The sequence below is a fragment of the Peromyscus leucopus genome, unplaced genomic scaffold (assembly GCF_004664715.2).
Source record: "Peromyscus leucopus breed LL Stock unplaced genomic scaffold, UCI_PerLeu_2.1 scaffold_256, whole genome shotgun sequence".
In the NCBI taxonomy this organism is placed as follows: domain Eukaryota; kingdom Metazoa; phylum Chordata; class Mammalia; order Rodentia; family Cricetidae; genus Peromyscus; species Peromyscus leucopus.
This window is the reverse complement of record NW_023505130.1, coordinates 50,771-78,131: the sequence shown is the minus strand read 5'-3', so window position 1 is coordinate 78,131 and position 27,361 is coordinate 50,771. Positions and strand designations below refer to the sequence as shown.

The following is a 27,361-nucleotide window of genomic DNA, read 5'->3' as shown; positions in this document are numbered from 1 at the left end:
CTCTGGCGGGTAGCATAGAATGGTGGTCATGTGGGTTAGGGTTATTCACCTGATTGGCACCCATATTTTACTTGTTGACTGTGTGGATGTTGTGACGCAGGTCACAGTCTAGCTTCCTGACCTTTCTCCAAGCTCTATCAAGTGGTGTCGTCGGCAGGCACAGTGGGTGAGGCTTCCTTCCTGCTTAGGGACTAGATCTGAAGTGCCTGACAAACTGAGTACAGCCCATGTGGTTTCTGTCTCGCTCTGGTGTCATCACTTGTGTGTTCCTCACTCAGTAATCATTGAAGACCCTTCTTACTTGGGAGCTACAGCCCAGCAGAGGCCAGCCGGAACATGTCATTGTCCCTAGGCTGAGAAGAACAGCAGACCTAGGTATAGCTCTCAGGACTTCTCTGAAGCTGGGGTGCCTGTTGGTGAGTAGAAGATCATAGGCAAAGCAGTGGCCTCTTTGTAGGGGAAATGGTACAGCCTAGATTGGTCGATCCTAGGGAACCCCATAGGAGGCCAGGGAAGTAACAGTGCGGGTGCTCAGCTGGGTCTGGAGCAGAGGAGTCTGGCCTTAGAGGATGAATATGGGGCCTGGAGTGGCCAAGCAGGCCTAGACAAAGCAAGCCAGCCCCCTGTCCAGCTCTTGCTGTAGAGTGACAGTGGTGGATATAGTGTCTGTGAATGGGGTTATGCAGCTTCTGTCCATGCAGGGCCACTGGGGCCTGCTGAGGTGGCCTGTAGATGGCTGCCAGCAGGTCCAAAAGCCGTAGCTGCTGGGCCTGGGCTAGAGGTGGCACTGTCTAGGGCTGAAGCTTTTCTGAATCTGGTCCTTGGCTCTGGTCACAGGCTGCCTCCTTGTTCCAACTGTGTCAGTGGTGCTAGCAAAGGAGGGAGGAAGGAGTTGCTTTTGGTTCATGGCTCACATGTTCCCTTTCCCAACTAGTTTCCTACTTTTTTTTTTTTTTTTTTTTGAATAACCTTTTATTTTGATATATTTTGTACTTAGAGAAAAGGTGCAGAAACAATATAGAACTAATATATTCTTTACCTAAGCCTACCAGTTATTTTCATTTTGCCCATACACTGCATTGCTTTTGTGCCTTGTACTGGTTCTTGAGGACCTGTCTTTGTGGTCCTACACAAGTCTCTAGGCAGGACGGACATCTGAGGTCCAACTTGATCTCTGTGGTTATGTGCTTGGTAAGTAAAGGCCCCAGGTGTTGTGTGGAATGTCCCTTCACTGGGCTTTTTAGATGTCTTTTTGGAATTAGGTGTAGATTTGCTGTTGGGCAGGAAGTGTTGTAGAGGTTCTGATGTGTTCTTGGCTTGCTCAGTGAGCTTGCTCAGTGTCCAGGAGCTTCTGGCCAGCCCGTGTGGCACAGGTTACTCTGATCCATCGATGGAGATAGTGAGAACATGGCAGACTCGCGTTGGTTCCCTGTTGAGTTGTTACCCAATCATCTAGACCTGTGAGGGATTTTCCAGTCCTCCTTCCTTCTGGTGGGGTTGATGGAACTCTGCCTGTGAGTAGTGACCCCTTGATTGTGTGTGTGATGGTGTGGTCTGAACTTACACTGGTAAGTAGGCTGTCATCTGTTCTTATCATTATTTATTTTGGTCTTCAGTCATTCTATCCTTCAGGCTAGGTTGGGTTCTTTCAACAGGCTCATTGTTCCTGGACACTTACTTTTTGTGGGACATGGTGCTCCAGGTTCACCCTGGACTTTCCTTTCCGTGGTCGTGGAATCAGTCACTTCTTTATAAAAGCCCTGCTCCTTATGGTGTGTCGTCTTTGCAGTGTGTAGAAAGCCTCCTGTGGGCAAGCATTAGTAGTGCTGACATTTAGTCCTGGGCGAACACACCCTGCCATGTTATTTTGAATTTCCTCTGTATCTGCTTGTGCTTGGATGTGTGTTTGTGTGCACACACCACCACTGGCACCGCCACCACCAGTCTGTGGCTCTCTCCAACCCAGAGAGTCTTCCTTCCATCAGCGTCAGTCTGTGTGTTCATTGTTCAAGTCTGGAACGCAAGTTTCATTCTCTCCAACTAAGCACAGAGAACAGGGAGCCTGCTAGGTAGAGTAACACACTGTTTCTTGACACGTGGTGAAGTGTAGAAGTCTAAGGGTGGGAGTCTGAGTCTTTGGTGAAATGCTATATGGGCAGCACTTGCCTGTACAGGGACACATTCCTCTGCCCTGCCTGGGTCCTGCCTCAGCCCCAGTGCAGCTTCCCGGCCAACTTTCTCTCCTCCCTTAGGCTCACTTGTTTGTTCCGGAATGACACCTACGTTACTGTCCCTCACTTTGTGTTGTCTCTGTCTCTCTCTCTCTCTCATCTCTCTCTCTCTCTCTCTCTCTCTTCTCTCTCTTCTCTCTCTCTCTCTCTCTCTCTCTCCCTCTTCTCAAGACAGGGTTTCTCTGTGTAGCCTTGGCTGTCCTAGAACTCACTCTGTAGACCAGGCTGACTTTGAACTCACAGAGTCCGCCTGCCTCTGCCTCCTGAGTGCTGGGATTAAAGGCGTGTGCCACCACCACCCAGCGCTGTTTTTGTTTGTTTGTTTGGTTTTTTTGAAGACAGTTTCTCTATGTAGTTTTTGGTTCCTGTTCTGGATCTCACACTGTAGACAGGCTGGCCTCGAACTCACAGAGATCCACCTGGCTCTGCCTCCCGAATGCTGGAATTAAAGGTGTGCGCCACCACTGCCTGGCTCAGCCCCTGTTTTATACTTCTCCTTGTGGCTTCTTATTCCATATTGATGCAAATTCTCCTTGGGTGAACGTTTGAGCTGACTCTCACTTGAGAGATGAGAGTAAAAGGCTGTCCAGCACCTGTGCACACTTGAGCTTCCCCTTTTCTCTAGCGGGGATCACTGGAATGTGGAGAAGAAACATATTCAGGTTGTATGAAATTGCCTAGTCTTCTCTTACTAAGGGTAGGATTCTTTCTGTTCCCCTTATACCAGATGTTATTGAGTTGTTGTTTTTGCTTTATTTTAATTTCTACTGTCAGTGTGTAAGCAGAGTCTCACTGCATCCCTGGTGACCATGATGTTGAGCACTCACAGCTTGGTCAAGGCCCTTTGTTCTCTTCCTTTGTGGAAGATCCAGTCAAGTGTTGTTATTCTACGTGGTGGTTTGTCTTTTCATTCCTGGGCCGAGGGGGTGCCTCTGGTTTTTTTACAGTACCATGTCTTCTTTCCCTGCCTTTCCTTCATGAATCAGCCTCATGGGTTGCCTAGGCCCAGGAAACCAGAAGGTCGTGGGCCTCATTCTGGTGCTTGCCCTCCTCTGTGTGTCCCACCTGCCCCTCTGTCACCTGTCCCATGCCACACACATAGAGTGACCTGCACACACTTACCTCTCAGGCAGGCTGTCTGCCAGCACCATTGTGCTCCAAGCCCTGGTCCATGCCTCTATCTCGGGGAACGTTTTACTGGATCCATTCCCTGCCAGCTCGCTCCTGCCCTCCTAGCGGTCAAGAGATGCAGGCCTGAGTGTGTCTGTTTGGGCCCTGTGTGTACCCGCTGTCAGGCTGCTCACTCATATTCCGTCTGATACTCTGAAATTTGAGAAGTCGGTAAAGAAACCAAAGTAGGATATTGCCTGTGGGGAACAGGGATTGCATTCAGGTAGCTGGCTCTCTGTCCTCCGTGCAGAAGAAGCTAAGCAAGGGGCAGGTGTCGTCAGCCTGTAGCAGGAGATCTCGGGGGTCTCTCTGGCCTGGGGAGGGCCTTGAGGGTGAGTCCTGGAGCTTTCATTCCTTCCTGCTTTGGCCCCACAAGCTTACCCACGTGGTGTTGAAGGAGGCCTCTTCCGGCAGGTTTTTTAGAATTTTATTTTATGAGAACAGGCGGTTACAGCTCCCCAAGTGCTGTAAAAGTTAATGTGATGGCCTCCCTGCGCCTGTGCTCATTTTTATAATTTTTTTATTTTATGAAACAGGACAGGGAGCTTAGTGATTATTACTATTCATTTCGTTTCAATGCAGTAAATATTGATTCAGTTGGGGGTTTTCAATTTAAACCACTCGGCGATTATATAAAATATTACTGGCTTCTGAATTATGCTTACCGATCCCTTCGGCTGCTCATTAAGGAAGGAGTGCAATTTTTAGATCCCTTTGCCTTCATCATTCTAATAAATGGGCTGAGATACGTTTTTGCATGGAAGGTGCCACAGAAGTTGCTAGCAGGGGCTTGACAGCATGGATGCAACTCTTAATTTGGAAGTCATTTCAAAGAGTGCCTTGGTTATTTATTTCTGTTTGAGGCAGGCAGGCCTTTGAGCTTGGTCTTCGGTGGTGCTGGGCTGCAAGGCTGAGTGGCATCCTCCTGAGCCGGACACCTGCTGCTTCTTCCACTAAGGCTGAGGCCCATGCCATTTCAAAGCCTTTCAGGGAGGGATGGGCAGGAAAGCCATCTTGTAAGGGTAGCAGCTAGCCATCTGACCAACACTGAGGCCGGGATATACCTGAGGGATACAGGATTCTCAGGAAGAGAGGGTACTTTCTCCGAGATCTTTTTATTTATTATTATTTATTTAATTTATGTGTAAGTGCTTTGCTGCATGTATATCTGTGTATCAATTGCATGTCTGGTGTCGGCAGAGACCAGAAGAGGGCATCAGATCCCTGGAACTGGAGTTACAGGCATTGTGAGCCACCTTGTAGGTGCTGGGAATTGAACTCCAGTCCTCTACAAGAGCAATAAGATCTCTTAACTCCTGAGCTCTCTCTCCAACCCTTGTCAAAGATCTTTGAACCAGCCCTTGCTAACTGGTGGGACAGAGTCAAGAGTGAGACTTGAGTCCCCGAAGGCAGAAGGCTCTTGGGTGCCAGGGCCCAGCTGATGTTGATGGCTGAGTTGGTTCCTACTGTCTGACAGGCAGGACGTGAACATCACGCTTTGTCAACAGGTACCTTTCTTAGACTCTGCCTCAGAGCAGGAAGCCAGCTGGAGCTTCTGCACCCGGCTCTGTTCCTTTGCTTGGTCACTCCACATCTAAGTTAATAGCTTTTTTTTTTTTTTTGGGTGAGTTCCAGAATGGCCCTGTGACCAGGACAAGTATGTTTCTGGACTGAGAGTTCCCTCCGAGACTTCAGTGCACCTGTGTTCCCAGGTAGGAGCAGAGCCTGAATTATCCCTCAACTGCCTCTCAAATTCTGGAAGAAGTGGGACAAGGCTGTAGTCTACAGGATCCTCTTCCCACAGAGCCAACACCCTCCGACAGCCTCTTCCGACATTGCTGCTGCTGTTTTACCAGGATTTCATGGCTGCTGGCACGAAGCTAAGAAGCGATGGCTGGAGCGTTTGTGATAAGACCGTCTGAGGGGAGACAGGGAAAGGGTACAGGCTAGGACCAAGAGGCGTCTGGACACATAGGCCTAGGGTCTTGGACTTGGAATGGCCCCATGTTGAGGCCCTGTGGAGCCAAAGGAAGGCAGGGCAGGCAGCACGATCTGTTCCCTGCCTTCCTGGAGTATCCATTTGTCCCTCTAGTCTTTGTCCTCTAGGGCAGCACTGAAGGTAGACAGACACAACATGAGGGCGTCAGGAGGCGCTCGGACAAGGAGTCATCCCAAAACAGTGCCTGCACATCCTCCTACCCGGGCTCTGCACTGCCGCCCTCAGGGGTATTCTCCTGCTGGCCCTTGTGATGTCTGTCTCCTGAAGTGGTCTCAGTCTGCTGTGCTGTGATGGACTGACTGCCTGTGAGTTCCGTAAGCTCTTTTCTTCCTTCTTGCTCTTGTCCCTCTGTGATGTACACTTTCTGCCTTCACTCTTGCCTCCTTGTTTGTGTGGAACTGTGCTTGACCCTGAGGCTCTATGCATAACTGGGAGACGTTCTCCAGAAGATGCTGCCAGGCACAAGGAGGCCGAGGCCTTCCCAGCAGAGGAGTAATTGCTGTGCGTGGATTCTGTAGCCCCAGATGCTGCTGCCTTGAGTACAGGCCTGAGGGATAGCTCAGGTGGGCACCCTGACCCTCCTCCAATCTGCCCTGGACTCAAGCTTCTGGAGAAACCTTGCAGCTCAATGCTTTTCCTCCAATGGACTAGTCTACCACAGCTCTATTGCACACGGACAGCCTTCTTGGGCTAGGCTGTTGGCAGAAGGCTGGGACTTGGGGGTAATGGGCTCTTGTTTGTACCTACTGAGGAATTTGTGGACCCCAGATCAAGGCTGGCTTCCAAGGCACTGGGTGTTGCTCCTGTTCCTGAGTCCCATGTTGCAGAATCTGATTGGAGGCTTCTTGTTGGCTTGTGTGACTGACGTTCTGTCTAGTGTGATAGGCCTGTAGTGAAGAAGGTCACAGTCAGACAGGTATGACCTTACCATTCTGGTTTGTAGATGGAGGGTTGTCTCTCTTCCTATTGTGGGTGAATCCCGAGGGACAGGGCCCAGGAGGGCCTCAGGGAGACTCTGCCCCAACATAACCACAGACCACACCATGAAGTATTTAATGACAGAGCTGGAAGGCACATCCTTTCCGTTTGGGTGAGGATGGTGGTAAGAAGGAACATTCAGAAAGCCCGTAAGCTTTTCCTTCAGCTTAGAGGGCATTTGTGCTGTCCCATGTGCAGTGGCAGTTGGTGCCTGAGCCCCATGGGTGAGGGGCAGGCATGGGCAGTCCTGGCCATTCACAGCAGAGAGAAGTGGAGATGCTACTGTGACGGGGAGAAACAAAGTATCTCTGTCACTCCGTGCTACCTGGTGCCTTACATCCTGAAATGCTGTTTTAAATACCTCTTTTAGCCTGGTTTTAGAGGTGGTAGTAAAGTGTCATTCAAATAATCAATATCATGTCTAACTTCCTATATATCAATCCTCTAGCTGATCTTACCTCAAAACGTGCTTCAGCTCTCAGGGCTGGGCCTGGTGTTGGGATGGTGTGTAGTGATGGCCTTGCCTTAGACCCTGAGAAACATGGCATTTTTAGCGATAGATTCCCTCCCATGGTAGCTGCTATCTGAAGGGATCATGCTATTTCTTGGGCTCCCTGCCAAGTGCTCACTTAGGATCCAAGTGGGCTCACCCCATGCCCCCACTGTGTCATGTTGGGTAGGAGGGTGGCCAGGGCTGGCATCTTGTTACAGTACTTTCAGGAGGAAATGACACTTTCATGGGTGTCAGAGTGTCCCCAGGGGGCATGGGCTCTCAGGTCAGGGTGAGGCCCCTCTTTTGTCCCATCTCTTACACCTGCCTCCCAGCCTCTCATCTCCATTTGCCCCCTTATAATGCCTGGGTCCTTTGGTTTCTGCCCTCCACCCCCCCTTCTCTACCTGGCATTTGCTGTGGCTGTTCGAAGTCTCAGTGTTTCGCATGCTGCCTGGGCAGCTGAGGCTCGTGGAGGCTTGCAGTGTGCTTTGCTGGTGACAGTTGACCTGGTGTATAGATTGAAGTTTGCGAGACCTCCTTTTCTCAGGAGCAGGCTCAGGTACCCTGGTCAGTCTACAGGTGGGTGGGCAGGTTGGGACCCAGCTCCCGCTGAGCCACTGCCAACACCACGCCAGGCTCTTGAGGGCTTTCTCAAGTCAGCAGGGTGCCTGCGGCTGCCTGCCCCTCCCCAGAGCTGTAGTCCCTTGTGTAATTTGCAGTGGGATGTCTGTTAAGATTGCGCCCACTTCCCAAGTCAGCACTTAATTGGCAAGGTGCTTGATTTAACAGCGTGGGAGCCTCCACCGGAAAAATGGCTTGAATAAATCTCTGCCTGACGCCAGAAAATAGATATAATCTCAGCATTAACTACATTAATAGTAGCAGGAGCTGAATTAAGAAAGCCATAAAGCATAGGTGGGAAGCGTAAATTATGGTCCCTCCTCCCCTGAGTGTTTGGGTCAGGGAGGTCGGGCCTGGGCGGGGTAAGGGCTTAACCACGGAACCTGAGCAGGAGCCTGAGCTGAAGCTGGAGGGACAGCTCTGACATGTCCTGACCTAGGGGTCTCCAGGGTCTCAGCTGTAGGGAGGTTATCCTAGCCCTTCCTTCCCCCTGGCTCTTGTTTGTCCCAGGTCTAGGGAACCCTGGCAGAGTGGGCCAGCAGTGCCACGAGGAGCTGGAAGAGCCCTGGGTGTCATTAGGAGTGACAGCGCAGGATTGAGTCTGCAAAGCACCTGACTCCAGACCCCGTGCTGCCCCTCCTCAAAGGAGGCACCGCCCCGTTGCTGGTTGGACAGCTGGCCTGAGGGTCACCATCCTTCCTTGTTGTTCCTGTGGTCTTCCCAGGGGCCCTCAGATGACGACAGGGCTCTGCTAGGACATCTGCCACTGGCTGGGCTGTTGTGTGGGTCTGGTGGGGGGCTGTTCGTAGTTTTGAGAGACCCGGGTGGACATGTCTGCAGAAGAAGTTGTGTGCTGCTCTGCCCTGTCTTTGGGTGGCCACTGTCATTAGAAATGTGGACTCTTGAGTTTTGGTTTAGTGCTTTAACTCACCATTGTTATTAGTCACTTGCCTCTGGCTTGCCTGTTTCTCGTGGATTCATAGGACCCTTTGGGTGTTCACAGTGTCACCTTTGTCATTTACCCAGCTTCGGTTTTGCTTTTCTGTCGAAGGTCCTTTGCCAGAAGGTCTATTTTTCTATGCTGTGAAGTTTCTCTCCTCTTAAGACTCCGTGCATCTGTTTCTGTAGGCGAGCCTTCTCTGAGACTCTGCCTCTTAACCTACAACAGTCTGATCTCCAAGGCTCTGTCCTGAGGTTTTCCTGTAATAGAAATGTACAGCAGGCTCTAGAGAGTTCCTTCTCTTTGCCTCTTGCTGTGGATTGGATTGTGTCCCGTTGGAATTCATAAGGAAAAGCTCTGATGCTCATGTAACCTTATTGGAGAAGAGGTCTCTGGGAGTGAGTGAAGTAACTGGGGTCATACATGTTCAGCTCTAATCCAGTCTGACTGGCGCCGTATAAGAAAGGGGGAGACACAGGTGCACGCCTGGAGAAGAGCTGGGTGAGAACAGCGGGAAGGCGCCATCCAGAGCCACGGAGGGAAGCCTCCCCGGGACCAGTCAGTGGCACCTGGGTCTGGATCTCAGCCTCATGAGGAAACATGTTTCTGTTGTTGAAGCACCAAGCTTTCTGTGGGCAGCCTGAGTCGGGCGCCTTACCGCAGAGCCTCAGGCTGCACAGGGTGCTGTGGGTCGCGGTAGCTTTCTCTCATGACTTGTCATTCTGCTGTTAACGAGTGTCTTGGTTACTTTTTGCCTTGTCATCTGCCCACGAAGCTGCTCTCAGCCTTGTCGGACATGTCTTGAGGTGACAGAACTTGGATGTTTGTGGAGTTCAGCCTTGGGATGGATGAGAGGATTGGTAAATAAGACAGCTGCCTGGCTTCCCACGCTGTTGGCCCAGCTGCTGGCAGTTACAGCGTCAATGTTGCAGTCCCTGTCTCTTACTGCAAAGTGGGGTCCTCCATGTTCAGCTTCAGTCCACGGGAGCCATGATGCTGGTGTATGGTAGCATCTCACTGAGGGTGTGTGTGTGTGTGTGTGTGTGTGTACACACGTGTGTACAAACGGGGGTCAGATGACAATTTGTGGTGGTGTGTGTTCTCCTTCTTCTGAGTTCAGTCCCAGGGATTGAACTCAGGTTGTTAGGATTGGCAGCTCAGCCTTAACTTGCTAAGCCATCTCCCCAGCCCTTGCACTTTATCCTGACAAGTTAATGTTGCTGAGTGTCTTCCATACTTAGCATTCTGTGGTTGTACTTTTTCATCGAGTTCTTCAAGTCTTTTGCCTGTGTTTGCCTTTTTATTGATTTGCTGAAGTGCTGTGTACATTATGGATATATTCTTCCCCTGGATGTCTTCTTGCATTCTAGGGCTTGCTTTTTGTATTGCTGCTGCTGCTGCTGAAGCCAGGTTCTTGTACATGCTAGACAAGTTCTCTACTACTGAGCTACACCAGCAGTCTAAGGGCATGCTTTTTAATGCTCTGATTTATCATTCTTTTGTTTCTTTTTCACAGAGATCCGCCTGCCTTTGCCTTCCCAGTGCTGGGATTAAAGGCATGGGCCACCACTGCCCGGCTATCATTCTTTCTTTTATGAATAGTGTTCTTTAAGAAAAATTTGCCTACCCAAGGTCCTATTTTCTCCCAGCAACTTGGAAGTCACCTCTGAGTCTATGATCCTTCTTGGGCTGAGTTACCTCTCAGAGGAGATAAGGAGCTCCCTTAACTCACCAAGCCCATGGGTATCAGCCTCACTCAGACCCTGAAACACTAGGCTGTTCTGGCCGCTCCGCTTTTTACCAGTGGATGGGTAGACCGTTGGAATTGTTCCTTCACACTTGTTCTTCCAGGAGAACTTTAGGGAGTGCTTTTGTAGCCTTCCCAACAGCCATCCCAAAGTGACGAGATTGCACTTTCTTCTTACGCTTTGTTTCTTGCACAGTCAGGAAGGCCCTGCCTTGCTGTGTGTGTGTTGCCCGTTCTCCATGTTAACGGAGTGCCACTGCCTCCACATGTGGGCCAGATACACCCGCTGTGAAGTCTTCTGAGTTCTTGCTACTTTTTCTTCCATATGTATTATTCCACTTGGTTTTTGCTAACATCTTGAAGGATTTTGATTCTCATACACATTTACCTGTTCATCCCTCTAACTCTAGTGAGTTATTATTGTTGAGCCTTGTGGTCTTTCCCTGGTGTTGGTATAGAGGCCACTTCATAGCAAGGCTTTCCTCATACAGGGAGCCAGCTGAATTCCCTACACAGTCTTGAGGGCTTTTCCCATGGCTTGGTGGAAGTGTCGTTCTGGGTCTGCTTAGAAAGTGTGACCTATGGATACCTGAGGTCCTAACTATGCCCCTCAGCAGCTGACACATTGGTATTGAGTGGGTCCTTGGCTGACAATATGGGAAAACTGGTGCCCAGTTGCAGAGACTGAGGGCACTGCCTGTGGTACATTCCAGCCGTTACACCAAGGATAATTGTGCTGGCCACTGGGCCCCAGCCTCTTTACCCATGTTGCTGAACTCTGCACTCTGAGTAGGGCCATTAAGGCCCAGCAATACCTGTTTTTTGCAGCTAACATACAAAACACCAATAGCTTCAGCTGAAATGGATTTTTAAAAGTGTCATTTTATGGAGAATTTTACTTTCCATCTTGTTGTTTATTAGGCTCTTAAAGGGAAAGCTTGTAATGTATCCATTGATCGAAATACCAATTGAATAGACGTGAGCACATAAAGTACATAAAATCGCCCAGCCCCTCGTAATAGGGCAGCGGCATTTGTAACGGAGGCAGTGCAATTAGCTTTACCCACCGCCGCTGGGCTGGGCTGGCAAAGGGTGCCCCGAATCACTGTTGCTCATTAATGTGAGAGAAAGGGTGGAGCAGGATCCCCCGAGGAGTGATGCCCAGTAGAGTCCTTGGGCGACATAGCAGAGCTCTTCCTGGAGCCCTGATCAGGGGTCAGCCTCAGGCCCTAATTAGCCAACTTTGTCCCACCTCCTTCACCAACAGCCACCCACTTGCACCCCCTGCCTAACCACGGCCTTAACTGCCCCAAACTGACCTCTTTCTTTCCTTTGGTGCAGTTTACACGGTCAGCCTTCTCCGTGTGTGTCTTTACCTTTACTGTGGCCCTCCAGGGCAAGATTGCCCTTTTCCTTTGTGCCTGGTGCCCGGATCCCCCCAACCTCATGCCTCTGCTCTGCTTGTCCCTCATGGCCCTGGTAGTCTTCTCCCCAGGACTGTCTTCCTGGGAACCTGAGATGCTGGGTTGACCAGGTCCTTGAGATAAGCCCCTTGAGTGAGGCTTCTCTCTTCCAGGGCAGTTCACGTGCTGCCCTGCCCGAGCTGGGCCGGTACCGAAACCATTAGGTAGGACTAGCACTGGGGAAAGGAGTGTGTTGTACTGCTTGGTACCCACACGCATGCTCGTGTACTTGCACACACACACAGGCACACGTACTAGCTCACTCCCTGAGCTGAATGGCTGGGGGGGGGGTTGGTTGTGGTGGAAAGCCCTGCTAAGCAGTTTAGTGCCTGTCACGGCGGCTCCGCCTGACCTACTTGGGGATTCGCCGTGCAAGCTGCCTCTTCTGCTGACTGCGCACACTCTCGGTCGCTCAGCTCCAAGCTTCAAAAACCGTGCTCCATTTCCTGAAAAATGCTTCCCTGGTTGTTTTCTCTGCTCCCCAGCCAGCCTGCCCAACTCCCGTTCCATCACCTCCAGCTTGGGCAGCTTGGCCCCGCATGCTGCTACTTGCCCTCGTGTCCCCTGACCCTCCTCTTCTTTCTGTACCGTTGTTTCCGTGGTGCTCAGCCTTGGATGTACAGATGGCTACCTTGTTGTCAGATCTCGGTGCCTCGACAGCAAGTCTTCCTGGTTCTGTCTCCACTTTCCCTGCCTGAAACTGACCAGAGCTTTCTCCACCTCGCCCTGCCCTCCCTGAGAGGTCCTGGAACCCACACCTCTGCACCCATATCTGCCGTGTGCCCGTTAGTACAGGTTTCCAGAGCTGCCTACATTCCACGCAGCATGGGCCTTGTCCTCTGGGAGTCCTGGGTGACAGATACATGGCTAGGTAGGATCCATTCCTAGGCTGGGAGCATCTCACCTTCACTGGATATTGAGGAAGGCTTCCCCAAGGACATAATGCCTGAGCTTGGACCCAGATCCAATCATGTCTTCAGGCAGAGGGACATCATGTGCAAGTTTGTTCCTTTCCCAGTTTCAGGGGGGAGGGACACAATACTTTGAAGGCTCTGCAGCTTTCTAGGGTAACTGGAATTCTAGACTAGAGAGAGGGAAGGTTTGAACATGGGGGCCATAACCAGAAAGGACGCAAGAGCTCAGCCCTGTGGACCTCTTGTGAAATACATGGGATGAGGAAATTGGGGGAACTTTATCAGCTGTGTCGTTTCAAACAAATGGACAGAAAAGAGCAGGTGAAGGGATCCTCAGCCTGAACCAGTAGAAGCCAGGCTGAACTCCAGGATGTCAGAGGACAAATGGATGAGGCCTGGGGTTGGCGGAAAGGTAGCAAGGCCTTAGTTTCTGAGAGGTCTGGGAGGCAGAAGGTTCTGGGAATGGAGGTAGACAGATAGGAGGTAGGAAGAGGGTAGGTATGGGGTAGGAGGTAAGTATAGAAAGCAAGTATAAACAAGTGTTACTCGGACTTTGGCAATGAAGGGAGGGGGACAATGTGGACTTTTTGTTTGTTCTTGTTGGGAAGAGGTATGTTCATGTGAATGTTGTGTGTACACATACGCACATATACATGGAAGCCAGAGGCCAACCTTAGGTGTCGTCATTCATTCCTCAGGAACCATCCTTGCTTTTTTTTAAATTTTTATTTTTTGGTTTTTCTAGACAGGGTTTCTCTGTGTAGCCCTGGCTGTCCTAGAACTCTCTCTGTAGACCAGGCTGGCCTCGAACTCACAGAGATCTGCCTGCCTCCACCTCCTGAGTGCTGAGATTAAAGGCATGCTCTACCACTGCCCGGCCCACCTTGCTTTTTGAGACAAGAGCTCTCACTGGTCTGGAGCTCACCAAATCAGCTAAGCTGGGTGGCCAGTGAGCCCGGGGATCTGCTTCTATCAGTAGTACTGGGATTACAAGTATACACCTCTGCACTGGCTTTTGACATGTGTACTGGAGACTAAACTCTGCATGTCCAGTGCCTGCAGATGGAGGCATCTCCCAGCCACCTGTTCGTTTGTAACAGGCAAGGCTGGAGTGCGATGGATAGCAGCCAGGGCTGAGCTGGGAGGTACAGGAGGGTTCTGGGTAGGACTCACTGTCTTCACTTCAGTGTGCCCATAAACTAGCTGTGCTGTCTGGTGTGCTGAAAGGAAATGAACTTCACGTCCCACCTCCTTGCCCCAGCTGCCCGGGTAACTCTTTTCCCTCATCAGCAGTCTTTGTAGAAACCCAGCTCTGATCTCAGTATCTGTTGTTCAAGATGCCATTGGACCTGGTATGTGTGGCTTCCAAGTTTAGAATTACTGGGCTGTGGCCTGGGCCTTGCATGCCTCCTGACTGTGCCCTGCCCAGACTCTTCCAGGGTCCCTGCTCCCTTTCCACCTGTGCTGGGTCTGTACTGGTCACACTGGTCTCTAAGAGAGGGGGTTGCATGTCAGGGTCCCATGCATGAGGACATTAGAGCCCAGAGAATGGCACCCAGAATCTGGGTTGCAGAGGCCAGGCTGCCTGGAGGACTGTGCCCACAGAGGGGCAGGTGGGCAATTGTTAGGACTAGCTGTCTGCCAGATGCCTGTCCCCCGAGTCGGAGGCTGTGGCTGGTGACAAAAGTGTTGGAACATTCTGTATGTCCAGACCCCGTAAAGCTAGGGAAGGAGCAGGCTTAGCCATCCAACTACCTTCAACCCATCACTGCCTTTCTGCCATCCCAGACAGCTTCTGGCATGGAAGTTTCTAGTGCTCATAAGGAAGTAGACACAGCATTTCTTTTTTTTTTTTTCTTAAAAAAAAAGAAAGAAAGAAAAAAAACTACTTTTGAGGTGTGTGTCTTTCTCCCCATTATCACTGCTTTTCATTTAAAATGTTATCTCCCCCTGCCCCATCCTTTGTACCCCCCCAAGGGGAAGAGGGGAGGCCCAGCCTCACCCTGGTGTAGTCAAGGTTATGGTGATAAATCCTGGGGCATTGTCACTTCTATTCGGAGTAAATTGGCTGGCCGCTTTCGGGCTGAAGGAAAGATAATTTGCTGTAGTATTTCAAATGGATTAGAAATGGATTTGAAGGGAAAGTTCATGCCTCCCATTACAAAGGCGAGAAAGAAGACTATCTTAAGGCACTGTTCCCTCCCTGGCCTTCATTATCCACGCTTAATACCTTTCCTATTTTCCAGCGTTAATGAAATTTCCTGGCGCATGGGCCTGCGGACGGATGGGAGAAGCCTTTAGATCTGCGGCTCCCGTTGCAGAAAAGGAATTACAGAGCCGTGCCGTGAGGGCAGGCGCTTGCAGGGTCCTTGGCCCTGCTATTATCTCATTAATTTTATCCCTCTTCTCTGTACAGTTCGTTTCCAAAGGCTGTCCTCTCCATTAGGGTAACAATTTACTGGAGTGCTGTGACACCCATGGCAGTAAAAAGCTACAAGGCCACCTGGCGCCTCTGCTACGGCTTCCAGAGCCAGTGAGCTGGCGGGGGTGGGTGGGGGTGGGTGAGGGAAAGGCCTTTGCCTTGACCTGGTTAAGCCCCGGGGTCCAGCCAGATCCCCTTGAGGTCTCATCTCTAGCAACACCCAAATGTAGATTTTCCACACAAGGCTCCCAGGCTCTCGGTTGAGCAAAGCAGCAGGTAGCACCTGTCCCCATTCTGCAGGCCCTGGATCCACAGCCCTTTGCACACGCAGTCAGGATAAGAACAGGGGGGCTGCTGTCCTGCATCTGCCAAGTAGCTCCACAGATGGCCCACAGTTGTTACCACCATCTAATGAGCAGGTTTTGAAGGAAGAAAGAGAAAGGACAAATGGCTATTTCCTGATCATCCATAAGAATTGAAACATGTCAAGACAGGTATGGTGTAATCAGCACTCAAGAGGTCAAGGCAACAATGTCTCTTGTTTGAAGTGATCTTGGCCTATAGTGAGACCTTGTCTCAAAAAGCAAAGCAAAATAAAACAAACAAACATGTGGAATAACTCATACTATCTTGGGAAGAATTGTAACCACAGATGAGCCTTTCAGCTCTGAAGACCAGTCACGAAAATTGGCTTGTTCATTTGAGGGTGAAGGCCATGAGAACCAGGTCTGGGCTGAGGCATCCTAGTCTAGCCTGAACCCCATGCTTTCTCCTGTCTCCTGGTTCCTTGAGGCAGGCCCTTGACGGTCCCCTTGAGACTCCCTGATGTATAAGGGAGGGGCTGCAGGCCTCCTTCTTGGGCAAGTGCTTGAAGAATAAAGGAAGTCCACAGTTCTGGCTGGGCCTGGATAGGTCTGTGGCTGCCTCACACGGTTTTAACCTGTGGCTCCTTTCTGTGGCTACATCTAGGGAGGAGTAAATGGGAATCACATTCAAAGCTCACTGTGCATTACACAGCTCCTAAGATGCCTCTGAGGAAAAGCATCAGGTGTGTTCTCACAGGGCTGGGCAGATTGTAGTTGAGATGAGTGTGCTTGTCTTCTGACCATCATATTTCTGGTGGCTGTGTATTTGCTCACATTGTATAGCATAGCATAGCTATACACTGTGTAGAGATGGAGTGCTTGGGAGAAATATCATGAAAAGAGAGCCTGCATGGATCTCATCAGGAGCTCATCAGGTCTTCTGGTAAAGACCAGAGCTGACTTCTGGCTTCAGTTGTAGGGTGGCCAGAAGCTGGGTAAGAGGTCACTGCTGCAGAATGGTACTCTCCAGTCCCCTCTTGCTCAGAATGCTACTCTAGCCCCGGGCTGGTGGTTGCAGGGATGTCTTCCCTATGGATAGTAAGGAACCAGCCAGTCTCATGTTGAACAAACTCCAGCAGCTACTGCTCTAGTACCAGTTTATTTTAACTGAGGATTTGGAATTAAGTTGAACATCCCGTGTGAAGTGGCATAGCTCTCAGTAGAGGTCAGGACATACCATTGAGCTTCTAACTGACAGGGTTGACAGTAGATCTCTCTTGGTTGGGCCTTTCCTCATACCCAGTGAAAGCCAAGGGTACAAAGTCTGATAGACTAGATCTGGAGGTCACAGTCTCTCTCGTAGGATTCCGTCTCTAACCCAGATAGTGCCCAGCAGAGGGCTGGCTAATGAAGTGTGTGATGCGTAGGGCAGTGAGTGGCCAGGCAGACCGATCCCTGCAGCCTGGCTTCTTGGCAGGACTCTTTCCCTCCAAGATTGGTGGTTGTGAACTTGAATTTTAATTAAGAGAAACTGGGTTAAGTGCCTTCTGTGGCCTCCCACCACTGTGTTTATACTTACACCGCAGCTTTGGTCCCCTGACGGCGGCTCGCTTTGCTCACATTATCTCACTAATGAGCCCTCCGAGGCACTGGCTGGCAAGAGTTATCCCAACTTGCAAGTGGAGAGACCAAGGCTCAAAGGGGCTCTGGTGCTGGGTGGTAGAATGGTAGCTGAGCCCAAGTGCATGGCTGCCTTCCCCTGGTGCTTTTCTTTTTGGGTGGCTCCCCCTGGGTTACAGGCAGTGCTGCAGGTGTCTTGGCAAGGCAAGCAAGCAAGCAGACCTCCTCTGGCTGTTATTCTGCAGTTCAGCTCTCGGGATACCTCCTCGGCCCTAGTTGGCTGAGAAGAGTCTGTTACAGCTGTGGGATCCTGAGAGACTTCGGACCTTGCTTCCCTCACGAGCTAAACCTGGATAGGCTACAGGGCCATGGGCGCCAGTGGGGTCTGGAAGAGAAGGGTCACAGCCCTGTACCAGGCTGGATATGTTGCGCATACCTTCCATTTTAGCTGTCCTCTGGGGAGTGAGGACTGCTGTTCTGAAGGCCTCTGTGTACTCTATTGCTACATACCTGGTGCCCATTGCTTACTTTGCCACTAGAGGGCAGTGCATGCAGGCTGTGATCATGTGATAAGTAGTGTCTGATTTACATAAACATTACATACCACCAAAATGTATCATGAAGATTGGCTGCATACTGAGCCCTCTGGGCTCACCTGGCTGCTGGAGCACCAAGTTCCCTCCCTGAGGACAGTCTGCTCACATACAGCTAGGCAAGGGCAGTCACATCAAGGCCCTTTCTCAGCTTGTATGGTGCTTGAGCCTCCAGGGGTCCTGGGGTGTCTGGTAGACCTGAAAGCTTGAAAGGGTGGGGAGCAGTAAGGTGGTCTCTGAGGTCCAAGACTGACCTAACTTGGGTCTGTACTCCAAGTCACCAACCCTACAGCTGCCCCTTTACCTCTTGAACAGTAATTTCTACCCCATACAGGGGGCATGGTGAGGTTGAGACCACCCTCCTACATTCTCAGTGCAGGCCTCTCTGAGCAGTGGACAAAGAGAGGGTGCCATGAGCAGTAGTCCATGTTGATCCTATGACAGCTTTTGTCCTGGGGCATAGTTTCTACCATCCTTGGCAGAAACCCAAGTGGGTGTCATATACTGGTGCCAAGGTGCCAGGGCCCTGCACTGCTTTTCGAAATACAGTGATCCAGGGAACATCCCCAGCATGGAGATAGTCAGCGCCCAGGCTTGGAGACACTCTGCAAGGACAGGTGTGTGTTGGAGGCCAGTCCTCTCTGTGGCCCATTGGAGCTCATGGATTTCTAACCAGTGTGTCAGAAGTCCTTGGCTGTTGCTACAGAAGTGTGTCTATGAGAGGTAAGGGGACAGAGGTCTCCTGGCAGCTGGACCAGAGACACCCAACAACCCCAACTGTAATGTATCCCATACAGCAAGTGCTTTAGCTTGGGTTTAGCACTGACACCAAATCTAAGCTTTCTGGGCCATGTCTAATAAAGAGTTTGTTGTCTCTGTAGGTCCATGGTGCTGAACCGCCTGCGTCCAGCCATCACTGGAGGCGGGAAAGCCCCATCTGGTTCCCCTCGGTGGCGCAACAAAGGCTACCGCTGTATAGGAGGGGTTCTCTACAAGGTGTCTGCCAACAAGCTCTCCAAGACCTCCAGCCGGCCCAGTGATGGCAGCAGGGCCCCCCTTCGCACAGGTGAGATGCAGTGCTGGAGAATATGTGGGTGAGCACCGAGTGTCAGTGGGTCTCACTTTCTCTGGGCTCAGCTGTGGGCAGAGCCATATAAGGGACAAGGCCAGGGTCCTGGAACTCAGGGAGCTGAGAGAGTGAGTGCCCCCAGAGAACTGGATGGGCACAGGGCTTCAGCAGCTATCCCTTGGGAAACTGAAGGGGTAGCCAGAGTGGGGGCAGTGTCCCCTGGGAGTCTGAGTGGCGCTGGCCTCTTGCTTGACTGAGCAGCCAGATTTTCTGTGGGAGACCGTACAGGAGCACCTGTGTTTTGCTCTTGGACAAAGGATGAGCCAGGTATGGTAAACATGCCTGGCTGAGCGAACACCTGGGGCCACGGCACCCCTAATCACATTGGTGATGCCTCGCCAACCGTCTCTGGAGGCAGACATCACCACTGCTGCAAGCCCTGCAGCCTGGGGACAGGCTGAGGAGAAGGAAATGCTTTGGATCTGCTTATTGTACAATTAACTAGAAAAGTATTTTGGTTTCAGTCCAATCTTATCCTCTTCTTCGCCCATCAAAAAGCACGGCAAGATTATGGGTTGCTGTGGAATTCAGAGCTGTGCCCAGCTGTGTGCCCAGCTGTGCCCAGCAGCCCTATTCACTCACCAGAGGGGCTGGAAGGAGAAGAAATCAACCCGGGAGAAGGCAGTGCCAAGGGCATTCCTGGGTTCACGAAGATACAGGGACTATCTCATTTGGGGCAGCCAGATCTCCTGTGTCCCTGCCAGGCTGTGCTTGAGAGCCGTGCCTCAGGTTCGGAGCATCAGGTGCTGTTCTCTGGACAAGATGCACAGGGAACACAGCTCCTGACATTTATTCCTTTAGGGTGGGAAAGCCTGGTAAGCTCATTTAAGAACTGTGGGAATAGCCTGGGCTCCTGCCCTGACTCTTCCATGTCCTTGGGTCTCCACATCCCATCAGTACCCACTGTAGTCTCCCTGCTCCTGTGCTTTTGCTCTGTCTCATATTCCAAACACTGTCGCATACTCCAGGCTTCCTAAGCCAAGGCTTGGGATTAGGACTGAACCTTGGCCTTGGAAATAAACCTCTCATCTCCTTCATTGACCACCATTACCTAGTGACTGCCACATGGTCCTGTCCTCAGGTACAAGGACTAGCCGTCTTGTGCTGAGTCCTGGTATACACTGTGTTTGGTGGATGGACCTAGGGCATGGGGCTACCCAGCCACCTGAGCTTCTTGTATCCCTCTTATCTGGGAGAGGTAGAGATGAGAGGTGTAAATTCTGCCAGGGCAGGCAGTGGTGTTGGACTTGGCCTCTCATAGTCCTTCACTGGGAGATGATGAGCTCTAAGCTACGATGAGGGCTGGGCAGCTTCCCTGTCCTTCTCACCGGGAAGCTGTGTCTGTTCCTGTGGTCAGGAACCAAGTGCCTTCCTGGCTCCCACACAGAGCTTCCACATCACCGTGATATGAACAGTCTATCCCCCTTACTCTGGGCCTGGCTCTTTTGCCCCCCTTTCTTGGCTATAGACCCAACTAGAAGGAATTTCTTCTCCCATAAGTCCTTGCAGCCTTGTTTCCCAGTGCTCTAGCAGCCACCTAGAGCCTGTCTTCCATTTAGCCAGCTGTCTAAGGAAACATGATGAGAGCAGGGTGGGACTCCCTCCCAGGGGGCCTCTCTACCACTACTTCTACCTCTGTCCTTGCTCTTGCCAAGGCTTCAATCTGCTGCAGTCAGGACTGTCACTGTCCCTGACCTATCTACCTAAGCCTTGGCAGCCACACTCTAGGACCTTTCTGGGGCTTGCCCTTTCTCTCCTTGGGAGGGATGGGGGGCGTGTTGAAAGACACAGGCTGGCAAGACCACACCCTTCCCTCTGAGCCAGGGGAGATGACCAGTGAGCTGGATAGCACCTGCTGCCTGGACACCCCCCACATGACCCCACCCCACAGTGAGGAGGTAGATTGCTCCCAACAGTGCACTACCGCTGACTGGCCCACTTACACTAGTCATAATTAAAGAAATAAATTTCCTTCTCTAGTGTCAGCAACCTTTGACTTCACAGGAGGGATGGGGCACCAGCTCCTCTCCTGGCCACCCCCCAGGCCCTCAAGGATGGAGTCAGCATTAGCCATGGCTTTCTTGGCTTTCTGAAGTTCAGCCCACTCTCCCAAATCTACTTGCTATTCAGATGGCCCAGTTCCTTCACCCTTGCCCTGAACTTTTGCCTGGGACCTGTGTCCTTGGTTGGCTGGACTTGCTGAAAGCAAAGAGCCTGACGATCCCTTCAGTGAGGGACAGAAGTCTCAGACTACAGGGCTAGCCCTGGCTTCTTGAGGGCCTCCTGGCCGAAGTGAAGCAGGTGTGATCCGTAGTTCTCTGCTGCTGACTAGCCACCTATATGTTCTTGGGCGGGAGGTCTCTGCAGCTTTTTCTTTGGTTTGTTTTTTGACACAGGATCCTTCTGTTATGTAGATCTGGCTGTCCTGGACTCACTCTGTTAGACCAGGCTGTTCAAACTCACAGAGATCCACCTGCCTCTGCTCCTGAGTGCTGGGATTAAAGGCATGCACCACCACACTGGCCCCCTGTGACTAATGATTTGTGCCCTGCCTTCCCACCCTGGGTACCAGGAGGTCACATTAGAGGGGCATGCAGGGAAGCCTTGTCAGCTGCACTCTAAGGGTGCAGAGCTGCCAGGTCATGGAGACACTACTCTCTGTGACTTCCTCTGCCATTTTGGTTTTCTTTCCAAGATTGCAGCTCTAGGTGCCTTTGTTGAATGTGCCCTGCCTGGACCTGGCAGGCTCTCAGCTGAGTAGACCTGAGCTTTAGGAAGCCCTTGCTCCAGCCTCCTGGAGCAGCTAGACAGCTCAGCAATGGAACTGGGGACAGATACCTGAGCTCAGCCCCTTGTTTGCCTGGTGGGCTCTGCCAGAATGATAAGCCAAGTGCTGAGGAGGCTTTGACCTCTCCGAAAGATGAGCTCCCTTTGAGGACCAGGGAACAGACAGGACACTGAGCAAGGGTGGAGCTGGACGGAGCCAGTATTTATTTTGGGAAACTCCAGGAAGTGAAAGTGCTCCGGAGTGCACAGCAGAAGCAGCACCTTCTGCTCCCAGGTCAGAGTGTGCTGGAGCTTTTTGCACCTCTGGTTGCTTCTTTTCAAGCCAGCTACTTTATGTGCATTTTTAACACTGCAAAGCATTTGGAAGGTGCCTTCCATCCTTGTCAAAACTCCCACGTGAGCCCCACGCTGATGTGATTTTAAAAGCAGAAAGTGGAAAGATGAGAAAGCTGCTCCCTACCAGGTCCTGACAGGTGGCACGTGATGCCCACGTGTCTCTGGCTGGGAGCAGATGGTGCCAGTGTCACCAGCAGGCTGGGCGACAGCCCGGGAACCGGTGCTCATTGACAGACTATCACATTGCACGTCACTGGTTACGAAGACTGGCAGGTGTGAGTGTGTGTCTGTGCCACCTGGACAGTACTCCACTGCCACCCTAAGGACAGGTGTCCTCGGCTAGAAATAGAGCCACCCTAAGTTCTTCCTTGCTTCTCCCCCCGAGACCCTTACCCCACCCTTCCTTTCCCTTAGCGCTTCTCCTCAGGCCCTGCAGTCCTTCCTAGGCTCTCAGCTCCTGTCCCTACGTTGAGGCCTCGTTCATGCCCCAACTGCCTAAGCCTGCGTAGCTGTGGCAGTGGAGTCCCGCTTCCCGCTGGGACCCATGGATGCCCTTTTTTAAACTCAAGGGCACTGAGGTTAAGTGTAGGGCAGCCTCTGACCAGAGAGCCCCCAGAACTCCAGGAGGGTAACGTCTGCCCTCACAGCTCGTTTAACAGACTCCTCAGGACTTGCTAGCAGCAGACAGGGTTTTCCTAGCAGGCCTGGTCTTGCCTTGGGCCCAAAGTCCCTAAGGTACCAAGGTTCAACATACCATCCACCCCTGTCTAGGGAGGATTTTAAAAGGGTGTGGGGGCTCTCAGGGCCAAGTAGCTTACAGAGTACCCAGGGGAGAGGGTCTGAGTTTCCAAGCAGTGAGACATGAAGGGCTGCCGCGGGTCTGGAGCAAGGAGGGAGGAGCGCTGCTCTGGAGCAGATCACGGGTGCTCTCCGATCATAATAGAGCTGGTCGTGTGGGTTCAGGCTCTTGAGAACATCCCCTTTTAAAACCTAGATGGCTTTGTCATCACCTCAGGTCCTCAGAACTTCTGAGTGATGTCACACTTGTGCCTCTTACTGCTGTATTCATTTCAGCAGCTGCTCGGTAGGAAATCGGATCTGCTCTGGGAAGGGGTCATGTGTGTATTTGAGGAACCAGGGGAAGCCATCCTGAGCAGGCCCTGCCCTGCCTGGTGTAATCCTGGGCTTGGCTCTCTATCTTTAAAAGGCAGGCAGAGCTGTGTGGTGAGCCTGGGCATCCTCCACGTGGAAGCCGTGAGGCTCTCAGGGAACCCCATTCCCATCCCGTTGTCTTCTTGCCACATTGGTCACCTCAGAAAGGCAACTGGATTTTGGCGTTGGGGAGTTTGAGGACTATGAAGGGAGGGAGGGAGCCTTCCAACTTTGAAGTAACAAGCTCCACCCTGTCTGCAGCACTGTGCAGAGCTGCAGGTCGTATTTCCAGCTGTGCCAACACATTCATTTCCCCCACACTCCTCCTCCCTTCCTCCTCTTCCCTCCTCCTCCTCCTTCCCACCTCCTCCCTTCATCCTTCCTTTTTCCTCCCCCTTCCTCCTCCTCTCTTCCCCTCCTTCCCTACTCCCCCCCGCCCCCTCTGCCCCCTCTCCTTCCAGCATCCTCCCCCACCCTCCCTCTTTTCCCTCCTCTCCTCCCCTCTTTGCTCTCTTCCTCTTCTCCCCTCCCATCTCCCCCATTCCTCCTCCTCCTCTTTCTTTTTTAACAATCCTTTAAGTCTAAGAAAGCCGTCTCTCTCCTGTACAGGCCCATTTTCTCTACCCTGGTATGAGTAGCCCCCTCTGTTTCCTTCCCAGGCTCTACAAAGTTAGATGCCATCCCTTTGCCATTTGCATGATGGCCTCCTTGGTAGCCAGGCCAGGGACAGAGCCTAGAGACATGTCAATGGGCCAGTCACTACCTCAGCCAAAGACCTGCCCCATGAGCCAACTGGGCACTAAGAGAAAACTGGGGAGCAGTAGGGAACCAGAAAACACCAAGTCAATCTTAGGGAGCCTGGCTGGGTTGGAGACATCGGGGCTGGCAGGCTCTTCTAGGCCTTGACCTGGCATGCTCGATCCAAGGCTGCCCACCTCAGGATAACCCAGACACAGGACCAGCACTGTCCCGCTCTTGATGCTGTGTCCCAGAGGGAAGGGCTCCTGGAAGAAGCATCTGTGCCTGAGCTAAGTTTGAGGGGACTTTGCCTGGATGGTTTGCAGTGAGTCATCCAGGGAAGGGCAGGGAAGGGTTACAGTTGGACTGTGGCCTAGTGTGACCTGTCCCTTCTCCTTAGGACGACCGGACCCTGCCACCAGCTGCAGTCGTTCCCTGGCCAGGTGCGTCCCTTGAGGCTGGGAAGGTAGGGGCTCCTGCTCACTCTTGGGCTCACAAACCTCTCTCTGTGTGCAGCCGGGCCGTCCAGCGAAGCCTGGCCATCATCCGGCAGGCGAAGCAGAAGAAAGAGAAGAAAAGAGAGTACTGCATGTACTATAACCGCTTTGGCAGGTGTAACCGTGGCGAGCGCTGCCCTTACATCCATGACCCTGAGAAGGTGGCCGTGTGCACCAGGTGCCTGCCCAGCCTTACTGACAACTTGGGGGGTTAGTGGCAAAGCCTGGCACCAGCCCTCCCCAAACCTCCCTATCCCATGCTGCAGATTTTCCGAGGCACATGCAAAAGACAGATGGGTCCTGCCCTTTCTCGCATGTGTCCAAGGAGAAGGTGAGTACTGTGTGGTCAGCAGGCCTGCTCTTCCAGACATTCCTGGGTGCCATCCAGCCTCCAGACAGATTGTACGGCATAGTTTTCCCTTGGTCTTAAGTGAGCAGCTCCCGCCTGCAGTGTCCACAAGCTCAGGTAGTCCTCCAGCTCACCCTTCACTCCCATGGCCCGGCCGTGCTGTGCTGCCTCTTCCTCCTGCTGGAAGAAGCACCAACCTGGGTCCCAACATAGCACATGTGAGAGTCTCCTCCTCCCATCACCATCGCCCCAGGTCCTATAATGATGCCAGGCTGCTTCCCACCTCCACTACAGGAACAGGGAGGGAAGCTCCTAGATGCTGCTGTAGTATGAGGAGGTCAGGGTCTTCTCTGTCTCCTGTCCCAAGGCTGCCATGGGTGGAGTAGTGGTCAGAAAAGCCATGGTAGCACAGCTAAGATTGCAGTGCCCAGGTGTGCCCCAGCCTGGAAGGATGGCGAGCACGGCAGCCAGGCCCTCACCTAGACCCACTGACCTCTGAGAAGACGGCCATGAGGGTGAGGCAGGGCCTGGGGCCAAGGCCGCAGTGCAGAGGAGGCGGGTGGGTGAGGCCTGCTGCTGCTCCGACAGCTTTTCCCCTTGAGAAGCTTGGAGAGAATCAGCATTTTTCTCCCTAATCGAGCTTCGAAACTCTGTCGTGAGCAATTTGGAAATTCACGTCGAGTTTCAGGTTCATTAAGCGCCAGCTCCAAAGCCCGTGCGCACTCCAAGCTGTCTAATGTGTGGGCCGCACCAGCGCCCTGAATTAATGTTATTGTTATTTTGTGTGGACGTGGCGGGGTGCAAACAAGGTTAATTGAAATGAGAACGCAGTTTCCTCTTGGTAACGGCCCGCTCTGACAGCCAGGAGGAGCTCTGTTTGGTGCAAGAGTTGGCTTTATTACCCTTTTTATTAGAGCTAATTTGGGCTCTATATCAAAAACACATTAAGGGAATTGTCTCCAGCTTCACCACCGCCAGCCCAAACAGGGCCCCCAGCCCCTCTCCCCTCTGTGGCTGCAGTTAAAAGACAATTAAAAATAAACTCTTGCTCAGTAAATCACCCTTTGTTTCTTTGATTTCCCCTCCTCTCTCTACTCCAGGGCTGCTGCCCCAGCCTCTTCCTCCTTGGCCTCCTCAGACAGGTTCCTGCCTTCCCCTTCTCCACCTTGCCCAGAAAAGTGACTTTTTAAAGCCATGGATTCCTTGGGTCAGGAAAGTACTCCTCAGAGCCACTGCTAGTCCAAGTGTGGGACATGTGTCAGCAGGCTGAGATGTGCATTTTGAGATATGAGTGACCTCCTGGGGCTGAGGAGGATGTGCTGGGTGAGGACAGTGACAATGCCCTTTCTCCAAACAGTCCAGAAAGGGCTGATGATTGGCCCGTGGAAGGGGAAGGAGCAAAGTTGCCTAGAAATTCAGAGGTAGCCTCTCCCTTGTATGATCTCAACCCAGGTCCCGTTGCCCATCGTCCCCTCCAGGCCCACACCGTGGTAACAAGTAGCGGTTGTAGCTAGCTGTCTGTCATCAGGGCTGTTGGAGCTCTCCACTAAGAAGGAACAGGGTATTTATCTAGCTCCTGGGCTGAGTCACTTGCCCAGGCCTGTCCACTCACAGCTGCCAGGGTGGGTCCAGACTTTCTGCTCCAGGACCCAATTTACTGATGGGCTAGACCTTGGTGCTACCATGTGGCCAGTGCCTGACCTGGTGTCCTAGATGTCCAGCTCCAAGTCTGCCCCACCTAGATAGTAGAGCTATGTCCCAAGGCTCCCGGGATATACCAGGCCATGGGTTGGTGGTCAGGAGCCTGTGTACTGTGTTCCTGGTAGGGAAGAGCACACCCAGGAAAAGCCACTGCTGCAGACTGCCCGCTCCATATCTTCATTTGTGCAGGGTTAGAACAGAAAAGGGAAGCAGGGGTTTGATGTGGGAAGATGATTCCCTGGACCCCGGCTGCTGCTGGCTGGCTTGGTGTGTTCATTCTTTGTGGGGTTTTTGTTTGTTTGGTTGGTTTGGTTTGGGTTTTGTTGGTTTTTTCCCCTGGAATCTCTCCACACAGCCCTGGCTAGTCTTGAGCTTACTATGTAGACCAACCAAGCTGGAACTCACCAAGATTCACCTGTCTCTGCCTCCCAAGTGTTGAGATTAAAGGTGTGCACCATTTACAACCCAGCTTTGTGTCCATTTCTCCCTCCCCCAGGAGGACCGTGGTGAGGGTCTTGAGGAAGGATCTGAGTGGCTATTGTCCAGCCATGGGACCCTCTCGGGCCTGCAAGTCCTGGTGTTTTTACTTGTAAAGTGGATGTGGTGCAAAGGTACAGACTTTGGGACCCTGACCTTTCTCCCCTCCCACAGATGCCTGTGTGCTCCTACTTTCTGAAGGGGATCTGCAGCAACAACTGTCCCTACAGCCACGTGTATGTGTCCCGCAAGGCTGAAGTCTGCAGTGACTTCCTCAAAGGCTATTGCCCACTGGGTGCAAAGGTGAGGGGGCCCCGGGCGGGCACGGGACAGGCTGGTAAGCGGTCTTCAGGACTCCTCCGCATTGACGTCGGTAGTCTCGCACAGCCTTGAGGTGGTCACTGTAATTCTGCCCATCTCGCAAATGGCTCAAATGGCAGATACTTGCCCAGGGTCCAGCAGGGCAGCTAGCACCCCAGGACCTCATACAAGGGCAGCAAGGGGTTTATAGTAGAGCCTACCCAATATGGAAGGGATAAAGTAGCTGAGATAGTGAAGCCCGGGGAGACTGCTGTGGGAAGGCCAGTAGTGACGGAAAGAGATGTCAGAGGTTGGAAGTTCTCCAGGACCAAAGGAGCCGTGTGAGCTGTGTGGCCGCCTGCTTCCCTGAGATGCTGGGGATATATATATATATATATA

The 27,361-nt window shown here is 52.1% G+C and overlaps 1 protein-coding gene across 1 annotated transcript in view; it reads left to right on the top strand.

Moving 5' to 3' along the window:
- LOC114694149 (zinc finger CCCH domain-containing protein 3-like) overlaps positions 1 to 27,361 on the top strand; it is a gene marked incomplete at its 5' end in the record, with an annotated part of 48,638 nt that overhangs the window by 6,527 nt on the left and 14,750 nt on the right. Inside the window, 5 exon segments of the mRNA XM_037201895.1 lie at positions 18,378 to 18,562; positions 24,039 to 24,081; positions 24,155 to 24,315; positions 24,402 to 24,466; positions 26,837 to 26,965. Coding sequence (XP_037057790.1) covers positions 18,378 to 18,562; positions 24,039 to 24,081; positions 24,155 to 24,315; positions 24,402 to 24,466; positions 26,837 to 26,965 — 583 coding nt within the window.